Source organism: Sapajus apella, unplaced genomic scaffold (assembly GCF_009761245.1).
Source record: "Sapajus apella isolate SASKATOON/1434 unplaced genomic scaffold, GSC_monkey_1.0 scaffold71, whole genome shotgun sequence".
In the NCBI taxonomy this organism is placed as follows: domain Eukaryota; kingdom Metazoa; phylum Chordata; class Mammalia; order Primates; family Cebidae; genus Sapajus; species Sapajus apella.
Window position 1 is genome coordinate 4510553 of NW_022437011.1, and position 14783 is coordinate 4525335.

The following is a 14783-nucleotide window of genomic DNA, read 5'->3' on the forward strand; positions in this document are numbered from 1 at the left end:
AGAACTTTCTAATGATTATGCATGTCTGAAATTGAACTACTTTATGCAGTAGTGAGTATCCCATCCCTGAGGCATTTAAGCAAAGGCTAGGAAGACGATTCCTTGTTAGGGAGATTGCAGAAGAAATTCTGCCTTTAGATGAAGGTAGGAAGGAGTTGTCAACCTCCAAATGACTCCTCACTTCTAATTTCCTATGGTTCTGTAATAGCTCATAGTTTTTTACAATTATCTGGAAAATAGCAGTGTGGCTTCCCTTTATTAAGCCCTCCTGATTTCACAAGGATTGTAATAGGAGCTGTTCATATTTTTCCTGCTTTCTTATATACAATGTTATTATACCTATTTAACAAATTTAAAAAAAAATCAGTTTATCAATTTGCCTCAAGTCATACAGCTCACAAATTGTTCCCTGATGTAATGATTCCAAAGCCTCTTAATCTCTCTACCATACCACACTCTGCTTTTTAGCAAGATTATTGTTCTTTCTTAATGTTTGCATCATATAAGAAATGTATAATGATTTGGGTGATGATATATACTAGAGTATGAGAAGGAAGAGTAAGTTTTTCCCACAGCTTATTGCAAAGAAGATAACTGAAAGCAAATGGGTCTAACACATTAATATAAATGAGGAGCTAGAATTTATTGAATGTTTTTATGTAGGGACTGTATATTCATTAGAGTACATCCTCACCACAGCCCTGTGAAGAATGTACAGCTATCTTCATTTTACTGATACAACAAATGAGGTTCAGACATGCTGAGTGTCTTGACCAAGTTGCCCGTCTTGTAACCAGCAGAGCCATTACATAACTCAAATGCTCCTGTTCATGGCTGGTGATAAACACCATCCAAATAGCCTCACTGTCAGCATGTGAACATCACAGTGGAAAACTGCATAACAAGCTTTGAGCAAATAAAATATATGATGTCTTAAAAGGATATAAAACTATATGCATATGTATTTATACGTATTTATATACCATTATATATACCATTATACAGATGCTCCCCAACTTACAGTGGGTTATGCCCTGATAAACCCATTGTAAGTTGAAAATATTATAAGTCAAAAATGTGTCTACTTCATCTAACCTACCAAACATCATAGCTCTAAAGGACAAAAATCATATTTTTATATTTATATTTCAAAGCTCTATTCAGAGCTCCGTGTCCAATAGGCATAAGTGATTGATATTACGTGTTAGATGACTAAACCTGAAAGAATAAAACTTGAACTTTACATTATAATGTATTGTGGGCAAAGTAAAATTTAACTTGGACCAAATCACAGGTTGCATGTTAATGAAACCCTTAACCTTATAGAAATTATTAAAAGCTCTCCAGTCTAGTTAAATGTTAACCTGTAAACAAGCAGTTCTCTTTGCCTTTTCACATGGGTTTTCACAAATGGGTGGCTTGTGTGAGAAATACAATCGTAAAGCCCTTTTGAAACTGCTTGATGTATATAACATAAAGAAGGCAGATTCTCCTGTTTTCACAATGTGTAATTCATGCTCATTCATTATTTGGTAGCTTGGGAGCAGGTGCTGAATAGAACACATCAACCTAATACCCTCATTACTGCACTGCCGTTTTGTTTTGAGGCTCACGTGGCCCTTCTGCTGCGGGAGTTACAAAAACAGAACATGTGCAAGGGCTTGTGGTCTACTGAAGAAAAGATTTGCTAAAACAAAAGGAAAGGGCATTTTCTTAAGCACTCCACAGATAATAGCCTAAAAGCAAAATCCATTATTCCACTGCAACAAACAGAAAATACACGGAGAGAAAGAAAGCCAGCATCAAGCAGAATACACACAATATAGGTAATCAGATAATTTTTAGACTTTAAATTTTCTCATACTGGACATGCAGCTTTGGTCAAATGAAAAAGATTTAACTTTCCTAATGGATACATAAAAGCAAAACAAAATACCTTGGACAAGGGACATGGTATTTATAAAAAAAGCCATAGATATTGAAAATATCTTCCCAAACCTGAAATATAAAAGTAAGCAAAGATAGTCTCTGGCAACGTTAAAATAGGTAACCATATACTAAAGCCAATGGACTTGACTTTCAGAATATTCTCTAGGGTTACTTTAATTTTACAAAGAATTCTAACGAGTTTTGTCACTTGGTCTTCTATCCCATAATGTATTGTAGGCAGCATGTTAGGAGTGAGGACAGAGGTGCTCTGAGTAGCACCTACTAGATAAGCAAATATTAAAACATTAGCAGCAAATAAAACAATAAAAACATATTTACTGCATTAATTTGTTAGAGCTGCTGTCACAAAGTACCACAAACAGTGGCTTGAAGAACGCAGAAATTCATTTTCCAGTTCTGAAGGTAAAAAGTCCAAAATCAAGATGCCAGCAGGGCCCATGCTCCCTCTAAAACCCATCCGGGAGGCTCCTTACTGGGCATCTTTTAGCTTCTGTAGGTTTGCTGGCAATCTTTGGCATTCCTTAGCTGATGGACTCACTACACCAATCCCCCATCTTCACATGTCATCCTCACTGTGCCCCTCTACATCCACATCATCTTCACTTTATGTACGCTCCTCTGTATCCAAAGTTTCTTTTTTCGTAAAAACACCAGTCATACTGGATTAGGGCCCCCCAAAGGCCTCATTCTAACTTGATTATCTCTGTAAAACCCCTCTTTCCAAAAAAGATCACATTCTGAGGTGCTGGAGGTCAGGACTTCAACAAATCTTTTTGAGGGAGCACAGTTTAACGCATAACACCTACCAACTAAAATACATATTTAAACTGAAGTTTTATGCTATTGGATAAATAGCACTGAACAGCTCATCTGATCTTAAGGGTCAAGGGTGAAAGTAAGGGAGCCTATATTTAGAACAGGGCCTTTGAAGCAGGTAATCCTACATTTGAATCTGATCCCCAAATACTGACTGTATATTGGCAAGTTTCTTAATCCCCTCAGAGCATTGTTGATTATGAAGTTAGGCACTCTGTACAACTAGCCAACTAGCACAATACCCAGTTCTTGGTATAAGCAATAAATGATAGCTCCTGATAAGTCATTAAGAAAGTGACACAGTTACTTTGGAGTATAAATTAAATAGTTATAAAATGCTAGTGAGCTGAAAGAAATAAACGCTTCCAGGAATTTAAAAAACATCTCTCCAGATGACTCATTCCCACATGATTTGGAAAGCAGAGGCGCCACCATGTTGGCAAATTTATTTATTAGGAGCTCACCTGTCACTCAATAATCATTGACTAAAATGACTAGCTGCAGAAAGTTCTTATTTTTTCCTATAAATGATCATCTTAAGAAAATAAAATGAGACTGTTAAGATAGCACCGTGTGTGAGAATCAGACACAAATGTGACATTCCAGCCCAGATCTCTGCCTGAAATAAACTAAAGACCTAAGTTAAAACAAACGTAATTTTGGCCCACAACTGAATCTCAAACAAGACTTTGATTGGCAAATGTGCTAATAAGCATTTATCACAAGTCAGTATCGGAGGCTCTCTAGACAGGTCATTACAGTCAGGCAGCCTTCTTGGAAGGGAAACAGGTGTGTGGTAGGGCAGAGGAACAATGAGGAGGTCATACTTTGAAGAGCAGCCTACCAGGGCAGAGAGGATATCATCCTAAAGTCTTAGAAAGAATCATTTCTGATCACTTGGCAAAACCTCCTCACTTCTTCCTTAACAGGCAAGTTCAGGACTTTATTTAAGGTCATAGAAGAAATTGGTATTAAACTGTGATGCAGTACAACTTCTTTAATGGAAATGTATGGTGACCCCCAGGATTCCCAGCTTTTGGTATTCACACCCTTGCATAATTTACAGCCACTCAGCATGGGCTGCTTCCATAGTTTGTTTCTAACTGACATTACATGGCAGATGTGATGGTGGATGGTCTCATTTCTGTGACTGAGTTATGTTAAAATGTTATATATCATTATTCAAGTATATGTACTCTGTTGTCTTGGTAGCCAATTCACTCTACAGTATTGTTCTCCTTGTTAAATTTGAAAAAACTATGATTTTTCATAGCCGCCGTGATTCCTACGGTCACAAGGAAATACCTCCTGCCAACATTCTAACTGAGCTTGGAAGTGGATTCTTGCCCAGTTAAGCCTCCAGAAGAGAACCCAGTTTTGGCTGACACCTTAATGGCAGCTGTGACGAGAAGCCAACTAGACGGGGCCCAGACACCTGACCCCAAGGAACTGAGAGCTAATAAAGGTATGTTCTTTCCGGTCACCGAGTTTGGGAATTTGTCCCATATCGTGGTCCAGAGGCTACAATTAGAGGTATAACCATGAGCACTGGGAGGATGCAACTAAGCGTGTGTATGTGTGTGTGTGCGCGTGCACGTGTGCGTGCTTTTATTCTTTATGGCATATGCCACAAAATTCAAAAACCTTTTGATGTTAATGTTGAAGTGTTTACTCAACTACTTTTCACACTATGATATTAACAACTTCATATGACAAAGGGATTATCCTGTTTACCATGGGAGACTGGCACTCAGAGCACTGGCAAGTAGGTGACCAGTAAATCATTTTTGAATAAATATTTGGACTAGAAGCATTATTCTTAAGATTTTTTTTCTTCACCGGCAAGACACTGATTTCTAGAAGAATGATAGGAACTTCCCATAAGCAGCTACTGCAGCCCAAGAGGTGATGTGTGAGAAATAATTTCTATCTGCATCTTATACAGTCATCAAGTTGAATCTGGAATCAGTTATTAGTTCCAATGAGTATGGCAAAGAAGGCAAAGGTGATAAATAAAAATACCATCCTGTGTTTTTCTAGACAGCCATAAATTTTCTTTTATTTCTCTTCAACATTTCAGTACTTAACGGGAAATGTTTGCAAATCTCTCCGTTGCACTGCAATTACTTACACAAATTGCCCTAATTAGATTTTTATCTCCTTCCCATGAAAGTTTAGAAAACAGTGAGCTATAACTACATTATAGTGGGGGGTAATTCTCAGAAAGAAAGAAAAACAATCAACCACCCACTCAAATGGCACTTTGATCCAAGATGACTATTTAAATGTCCCATACAATCCATCTCATTAGCTTAAATTCATAATTGAGACTTCTTTAAGATCTAACAAGGGAGTAAACAGAAATTTGTCTTTGGATTATTATATTAAATGATTACTTTCCATCAGATTATTCTTCGGAGAGACTTCAGCAATCAACAAATAGAATAGTACTACCCCCACAGAAGAGACTGTAATGAGTTTTGTTTTTCTTATTTTTAAATAAAAGCAAATAATTACTTGGCCCATATTTTAAAGCATTTATTTGCAGATTTCAAGTAAGGAAAACAGAATATTACACTTCAAACTGGCCATACTTTGGAAACTAAAGCTGATTTTCAAGCCGTACTCACACAAAAAGTTTGACATCTTGACTAACAAGAAAGTTGTCTAATTGCACAATTCACACTTAATAGTTATTATACAACCCTGTGTCTTTAACAACTGTAGCAAAGAAAGATTCTGAAATTGAAGAGAACTAGCTAAATATTCTACATATTTGGGAAACTACCAAAGTTCAAGTCCATGGATTGTTAAACATCCACAAAATAAAACAAAACTCCATATATGTCTTAATGGAGATTTATGGTAGAAACAGATCCTATGGTGTGTTTTAAAACATCACCACACTAGACATTTTTGGCAGAAAAGCTGAAGTGAAAACAAAATTTTAAAAAGAGCCCTTTCTATGTTAACACAGGGAAACAAGTCAGAACTTTCATCCACTTAGCTCTTCTTGCTAGACTAGACTTGCTGTGTGCTTTGACTGTTGAAAGTCCCCTTTACACCCTCAGAGCTCTCATGAAGCTTGTTTTGTTACTCCAAACCATCTTCTCTGAAGTACTTGTCTGTTACACAATTTAGCTTCTACTTTTAGGCTGTTCTCTGTCTGTCCGTTCCACAGGTACCACTTCTGTCTGTGGGTGCCTGAGTCAGATGGCCACACATACCTGTCCCATGCTCCCTTCAGAGCTGCAGCTATGCTGAGCATCTGCAGGCTGGAGAGTGGTGAAGAGCTCTGCATTTCCTTAACATGATGCTTCCCTCACTTACTAGCCAGGCAACCTGAGGCAAATAATTTTTCAGAACCAGTTTAATTGATGGTGAGATGGGGACAAAGCACCATCAACCTCCTGCAGCTAAGGGAAGACTAAGTGAAATAATTCACAAGTGCTTAGCAAAGTGCCTGATACCCAGGAAGCCCTCAGTAAACAGCAGCCTACTGCTGCGCCTGCTTCCAAGTATTGCTGACTGTTTATGGGTAATTTTGAATCTTCTACCACGTCCAAAGGCAAAATGTAGATTTTAATCTAAAAGTAGGAAGTCACATATTTTATGTCTTCAGTTTTATGGAGATGGTCTCTCCTTGTCTGGGAGATCTACATTTTCATTGATTCTTTTATTCATTCTCGCTTTTAATTTCTAGGAACTCAGCATGCGCTTTACAATCCAATCTTTCTAAGTAACAAAAAGGTGTTTTGTTATCTTGAAGTCAAATACAGCATGAATCGTGCTGATTCTTTTGAAGAAGGAGATTTAAAAAAAAGAAGTACAGTATTCAGAAGCCTGTGTCTCTTCTACATTGCTTTTTGCATTCTCTGGCCCAGGAGCCCTAGTCTCAGATTGCCACAGTTATTATCATTTAAATTCCTTAGACGAAGAAATCACTGCTTCTTTTAACATGTACATTTAAAACAAAGCTGTTTGACACCATTTCAAATTGATACCTGATATTCTGAGAGCAGAAAATCCTGGTTATCAGAACACTGTTAGAATTAAAATGTCTATTTGAAGCTGGGCATGAGGGTCAGGTCTGTAATCCCAGAACTTTGGGAGGCTGAGCCAGGAGGATTGCTTGAGCCTGTGAGTTCAAGGCCAGCCTGGGCAACATAGGGAGACCCTGTCCCTACAAAAAATAAAAAACAAAAAAACGCTGCCTTGAAAAGCCTTTATTATGTTGACATAGGTCCTCAATTGCCCAGATTATGTATGAGTTTTGACTCTCCCCAGCACAATTATTAATACTAATAGCATCCTCTTTAGCTCTCAGAGTATCCTGGTTTGGATGATAAATTAATGATTACTCTAATGTAAAGACCAAGGTAGAAGTAGGTCTGAGACCTTTGGCTTTAATGTCCTATATTTCAATCTTTCTCATTTGTAAGCCTGAGCTTCTGGTCAATCAGCCATTCATGTGGGTCATATTTGTTTCACATCCTAGTTATACAATAAAAAGCAAAACACGTGGAGTGCACCATTTTGCAAAGGAGACAGAAATGAATTAAATAATTAAGAAATAATTAAAATGTCACATCTTCTCAGGAAAGGTACAAAAGGCTATTATAGCCTGTAAAATATAACACCTGGGAGGTAGGGGGAGAGGTACATATAGGCCACAGAAATGCACTTGAATAGTTTTTGATGCCAGAAGGAAGCCACCTCAATTTAACACTGCTCTCAAAATGTCATCATGTTTGCCTTCCATTCATTTACCACGGTGAAGAGACATTTCGGTACAAAAAGACCCTTCTGAGGACAGGCAGTAAGTAATAACGGTGGGTGTGACTGAAGAGCAAAAAAAAAAAAAACAAACCAGAAAGTTAATCCTTGTTTTATTATTTAAGTGGCAAAATATGATGGGAACAAAAGAGAGGGAAAGAACAGAAAAACAGTATTTGGTGTTAGTAAGCTCCTTGGGGAAAAATCATATCAAAATTTTTGCTGTTGTTTTTCCCTGCTGAATTCCTGTTGAAACACAGTTCTGAACACACGGTGAAAATGCTCAGAGAATCAGTCTTTTGATGGCCAAGAACATGAAGCCTAAAGAACAAAGGAACAGAACCCAATTTCAAACAGCAAAAGGAAAGAGAGTAAAAAGCCTCAGGCCATACTGGTTTCTCATGGCCACTGCCTCCTTTCTGATACCTGTGATGTCACAACCAAGATAGGCTGTGGTTGGCAATTTTGGGGCAAATGAATGAGTATGAAAGTTTTGAGAGGGACTCTGTAGACTACAAGTGTGAAGAGTCTCTCCTCAGAAAGAGCTTTGAGGGACCAGAAAACCAGTTTGGGAAGCTAAGTGCTTGAGAACAGGATTTCTAGTTATTGACAAAACACCAGGTGTGCAAATTCATTTCTGAGATCCCACATGATTAACTGGTCTGCTTTCCATTTATCTGGTGCCTGAAGAGCACATTTCCAATACAAACAGGCCCTTCCAAAGAAGGAACATAAAATAATAACTATTTAATGTGTAGGGCCAAGGCCAAAAAAATAAAAATATATTAAAGAACTGGCCTGTAGTACCTGCACAGAGGAATTGTGATGCTTCACCTTCATCCATAGGCTCTGTACTCATCAAGATAAATTGTAGGCTGAGTACAGTGGCTCGCTCCTATAATCCCAGCATTTGGGGAGGTTGGGACAGGAGGACCACTTGGGACCAAAAGTTGGAGACCAGCCTGGGCAATATGGTGAAACCCCATTTCTATAAAAAATATATGAATAAAGGTTTAAAAAAATTAATTACAGGTAAATGTTAACTGGTGGTGGTGAAATATTTTATCTGGTCAACTTTTTACTAATTGAGACATAATTGTACTCAGCAAATTCTCCAAGGATTAGAGATGACAGCAGCAGAGTCACATGGACTGATTTTTCATTTAGTGAAATATAATCAATTAATTCATATATTTCATATGTGTAAGTAATAGGAGTTGGTATCATAGAGTTATAAGTTGGAGGTCAGAGGGATCTAGGTTTAAATCCTGGCTACGCTGTTTGTTCTTGGCAATTGAGACGGTTTCTTTGTCTGTGTAATTTTATATTATAACAAATGTGGAATATTATAACAAAATGTGGAATCTTGGCTGGGTTTTGAGTATTTAATAAAATAATGTACATAAAGCACCTAGCAGTGCCTGGCACGTAGTAAGTCATCAACCAGTAAACAGTAGTTGTTTTGATGTTGATTAGGATCACAATTCTTATAAACAAACCTGGGTGATAATATATATAAGCTGTTATTTTTTCATATGTAATTTTAGTCTAATTATATCTGCTCTGATCATTTACCTCAGGTTATTTCAGAGATCAAATGAGATACTATATATAAAATAATCACTAAAACTATAAATTTCTTTACTATAAAGTTTTATCTTCTTCTATTATCTCTATAGCTTTATGGCCTCTTATGTTATTTGTACGTCTTTATTTACTACAAATGCTCTAACTGCAGAAGACATTGCTATTTCTTTTTCTACCTCCATTTACAGTATACATATTGGGGATTCATTTAATAAACACTGCAGGACAGCAAATGTTAGAAAGACTCAAACTTTCTTCCCAAAGAACTTTGTTTCTTTTCATTCTATTTCTTTCCCTCCATGTGCTACCTCCATTTAATTATTTATTTAATTTGCATTAAGTTCCTATTGGCCACCTTTTCTCCTCTACATCTAAGCTTAGTTATAAAATACTGCTAATATTTATTGATTGTGATCTTGTTGTTTACTATGACCTTGGGCAAATCAAGCTCTATGTGTTCAGTGTTTTAAAAAAGTCTGCAAAATGAGGATAATCAACCTATCTCAGGGCACTGTTGGAAGAATTAAATGAGGATTAAATGTCATGTTCAACAAGAATTTAATGATTGTATCCAGTTGTGGATTCTCTCCTTGCGTTGAGTTTATGGCTGTCTCCTTGGACTTGACTGACCTGTGAATGATGCGCTGGCTCTGCAGGTAGTCCAGGGCCATGACCAACTCACAGATGAAGAGCTTCACTGTTTCTTCCTTGAAGCGGACATTCTGTTGCAGGTGATAACGCAGGTCTCCACCCAACAGGAGGTCCACCACCATGAACATGTCTTCCTCATCTTGGAAGGAATACCTGGAATAGCATTAGAAGAGAAAACTTATCAAATATATTTACACATTAAAGGACCCCAGAGACAAATGAGACCCTACAGATCAGAGCAGAGTGTTCTTGAGCTAAGAGCTTAGACTTTGGGAGTAGGTAGTCTATCACTAGCTCTATGGTCTTAGACCTTTTGTTTCCTCATGTATCACATGAGAATAATATCTACCACATTTAATCACATGGAAGACTTAACATGATAAATGTAATACTTATTGTCATGCTTGATATACAGTAAGCACTCATTAACTGTTTGCTCACATAGCAATAAAACGCAGAAAATAAAGAGATCCCAAGTTATCCATTTATCACCAATGGTCACATCCTAACCATATTTTGCAGGAGGCCCATAAAGCATGAGTTGCGGAACTCCTTGAATCGTTCTCATGCCTATTTTTCCATACTAACAATGTCATTGCCCAGCAACATTATAGCAAATCATGTCCCACATTAATGATAAGAAAAACATATAAGAAGGGCAATAAAGAAGTAAGCATACAGTACGAGGAAGTAATTAACTCTGTCTTTGAAATGGCGAGGTAAGGGGAAGCTTCTCAATAGAGGTGAAACCAGAGCTCAATTTTGAGGAATGGTGATAATAGTACTAACTAAAAAATAACGCTAATATCTCCTGATGTTTCTATTGAGTGAATCTGTGGGCTCTGACACATTCTGCAAGTGCGACCCCAGTCCTTCCTCATGATGCTGCTCCCATGCTTCCATTCACATGAGGAAATGTACGAAGTTAAATAACTGACAAACGATAGTGCCAAAGCGTTTTCCAGGTGCAAAAGTAAAATTTGAAAAATACCAGAGAAAAGTAGCAAGCAGGCAAGCGCAGACAATGGAAGGAACCTAGTGTAAGTGGGGAAAAGAGAATAGCCTGGATTTGCTGGAACGACAGGTATGAGAGGAAAGCTTGCATCTGGAGAAGGTGGCAGGGGCCAGATTCCCATAACAGGAGCCTGTGCATGAATCTGCAGTGACCCACAGTCACTGAATAGGCAGGATCAAACATGGACTTCACACATGAAGGAGTATCGGGCTGAGGAATTAGAAGAGATCATGAGACACAGAACAGAATTGGCCCCTGCTGTACACAATCAGCAGCTTGTAAAAATGCATTCCTACTGCTGTGATTTATTGTTTCCCTCAAAGCACAGCCATGATTTCTAGTCACAGTCAAGTTCTCTGTGTCAACACTGCTTTGACATGTTTCTTTAGACATAACATCATGGAGGTCACATTTTAAAGCTTCATTTGAATCAAAGAATTAAGTGCCTGCAAGCAGCACCCAGGGATGCACATCACTTCGTAGCGACAAATTATTTGCTGAGGAATAAACGTAGAATATCAATGACAGGAGAAATGCACTTAGTATATTTTCTTCTTTATAATTACTATTGTGCTAAAGGAGAAAACGGGTACCTACAAACAAAAGAAAAGAAATTCAATGAAGTATTAATCTAAGGTGGTAACATTCTAATGAACACTAACCGCACCTGATAATTTAATAAATAAAATTTTGTTTATCACTGAAGACTGATTTACACAGAATATGTCAGAAATTAAGCTCTTGGAGGAATTTAGACAAAAACACAGAAAGTGCTTTGTAAAATCCTGAGAAACATATGCTTGGTATCATTGTCTTTTGGAAGACATTATTCTTCATTTCAATCAATGACTGGCTGGTCATTTCTGTCATAGGTGTATTAGGCACGAGGAAAGGTCCTTGGATCTAGGCAATTTGATACATAAACCTTCCAACTGCAGCAACACAAGTGATATTCACTGTATTTTACAGGCCATGCAGTAAACAATATTGAACTGGTTAAACTGTAATCATGCCTGGGACGTGCTGCACCTTAGGCTGTTCTCCACTAAGGTAATAGAAAGAATGATTGATTGTGGGATGTGAGCAAGGCCTTTTGGGATGAGTGGTAGCTGGGATAAGATAATGAGGTGTGTGAGGGTTGGGTACCAAAGTCAGGAGAAGATAGTACTAACCATAAACATAACTAGATGCCAATGCAAACTACCTACTCAGAGTAGGTTAGCATACAGAACAGATAGGATTTACTCCCTGCTGTTGGCTATGTTAGGCTGTCAGGCGTAGTTCAGAAACCTGGTGACAGACCAGTGGACTCTTCTCCTATGATTCCATTTAACTCCAAGGGAGCAGAATATATTTATTAAATTGAGCCTGAATGAACATCTTTACTGGGACTTGGGTTAAGCTCTTTTTATTCAAAGAACAAAGTGATAAAGGTGCCAGGTATGGCAAGTTAATACCGGTTTGAATGTGCAAGGGATTATTAATCAAAGTCAGGAGGCTCAGGCAAGAGGCAACATGCATCCCTTGGCCAGTATAAATGTAAATTTATTTAATCATGGAGGCAGGTTTGGCTCTTAAAAATCATCTTTCTCCTTTGGCACATCAGAGCTAAAGCCCTCCATTACAGATTCTTAATTCTTAGAGGGAAAGAAGATAAATATTTTATTATCCCAAACTATATCCAGTAAAATATGTGAACATAACACAATTGGGCAATATCTAGAATATTCAACTTCATATCATCTGATTTTTTAAAATGAATAAGAGCTTCCCTGTACCTCAACCATTCATCACACAGCCTCGCTGTTGCATTTCTGCAGCTTTCTTTGGTGGGGTATCATGGCTTATTTATTTGAGTCGACAGCTCCAAAATTAACAAGCCTGGTCCCAGTGCATTTGAAATTCATTGCAAAGTGTGCTCAGTAAGGAAGATAACTAACAAAAGATCATCACCCTATTCCACCCTACTCCATCATGCCTGACCCAGACCATTGCAATAGGCTATTCATAGCTCTGTCTGCATAATCTTGGACCGCTCAAATCCATTCTCCACTCTGCAGTTATATTTTTAAAATGTGAGTTTTATCATGTTATCCAACCTCGAAAAACCTCTACCTCTTTCCAAGGTCTACAGAAACCTGTTAGGTCTGGCCCTGTTTATTTTTCCAGCTTTATCTTGAAGATCTTTTCCTTCCATTCTCCAACTAGCAATTCATGTTCCCTTCAGCCTTAGAAGTTTGTGATATGGTGTGACCTGTGCTTGCACTCATGATGTTGCCCAGTGCCTGGTTATAATCTTTTCACCTTTCAAGTCTCAGCTCAAGTGTCACTTCTCACAGAAGCTTTTCCAACATGCCATATTAAATCCGGTTCCCCTGTGACATGCATTGCCATACACTTATTCACAGAATTTATAACAATTTAAAAATATTTCCTGTATGCTTTTGGATTAACTCCTTTAATTCCCAATATACCTCTGGATGCATGCTTGCTTGTACTCACCATTGGTGCCTCAATACCTGTATATTGCCTGAAATACAGGTTGAACAAATAGCAATAGAAAAAAATAATTAAAAAAATAATAAATAGAAGGAGAGAAGCAAGGTTAAAACACAAGCTTTAGTCAGGTCTGATGTAAATGCTCTAGGTTCTATGTGTAGAAATAGGCATGATCACCAAATAAGCCAAAAGAGTCACTTATTTGGGAGTCACAGTAAATGGTAAAGAAAAAAAAAGAAAAAGAGTCACTCACATGCTTGAAGCTATCTCACAGGGGCCATCATGAAATAAATCTGATTCTGAGGGTTGGGAAGAGATCTAAAATGCACTACAATGCAGTGTTTTTCAAATTATTGTGGGTCAAAATCCTTTAAGGAGTTGTGAAATCATTTTTGTTGACTGTGATGAGCATTTCTTAAAAAGAAATAAAACAGATCAAATAACAGGATACATGTTATTAACACATAAGTTTAAACATTGTTTATGAAATTTTTGTTTTTATGAATATCGTGTGTCTCTATGAGTATATCTACTGGGTTACAATGAAAAACATTATTTCTTGTTATGGGCTGCAGTCAAAAAAGTTTGAAAACCATGACAGTAGAGGAGCCTACTTCCTCTTGTAGAACGGTTGCACCAAACCCTCATTCTGATGTTACCCCAGCAAGGGTCCATTCTGAGCAAGGAAAAGCAAGAGAACGCTGTGCTAGAACTGAAAAAAATAGAACAGTTAATTTGTGTTTTTCTGACTGAACAGGGAGTGCTCACAGCAGGCTTTTCACGGCTTAGGTGAAGCATTAGCCCTTGTGAGAAGAGGTCCCTGAGGAATAGGCAAAGAGGAGGTTAGGGTACACTGTCCTATTCATTAAGTAGAAATTTACTTTTAAAACCTTTCTTTGGAACAATGGCATCATATTTCTCTTCTTATAGCTTTGGAAAAACTTTTCAAGGTGTATCTAGTATGAAATTCATTTTTAAAAACTAGTATTATGCACCTAATTCATTCAGCATAACAGCACAGCAAACCCATGGTTTGCAAAAGTCAGATTTTAACAGCCTATAAAAATAATACCCAGTTGTGTTTCTGTTTTTTAAGTGAAATACCACAATGTGACCATCTAAGGTAAAAGAAAGGTTAATGGCTTGGATAACACTGGAACCAAGCTGAGACAACACCCTAAATTCTCTCTGTGTAAGTTTAGAGGGAGGCAATTTACAACCTAAGCAAGTATGTAATGACTTTTAGTCATTAATGTATCAGAATGAGAGCATTTCCACCAATGCTTCATGAGAGCCTGTTAGTGAGGATACAGAGAAATGAGTATCTTATATGCCCTGGATGGTAATTTGGTGAAGCCGCTTTTGAGGACAATTCAAAAATGTCCTTAAACAAGCATATGGCTTTCGCCTATAGTTTCTTTTTTTCTTTCTATCTTTTTTTTTTCTTTCTTTCTTTCTCTCTCTCTCTTTCTTTCTCTTTCTTTCTCCT

General features: G+C 37.5%; 1 protein-coding gene across 1 annotated transcript in view; it reads right to left on the reverse strand.

Annotated features, from left to right (window-relative positions):
* The window catches only part of STK32A (serine/threonine kinase 32A), a 142878-nt gene that overhangs the window by 54216 nt on the left and 73879 nt on the right, over positions 1-14783 (reverse strand). Inside the window, exon 5 of the mRNA XM_032250312.1 lies at positions 9760-9933. Coding sequence (XP_032106203.1) covers positions 9760-9933 — 174 coding nt within the window. The remainder of the gene's footprint in view (positions 1-9759; positions 9934-14783) is intronic.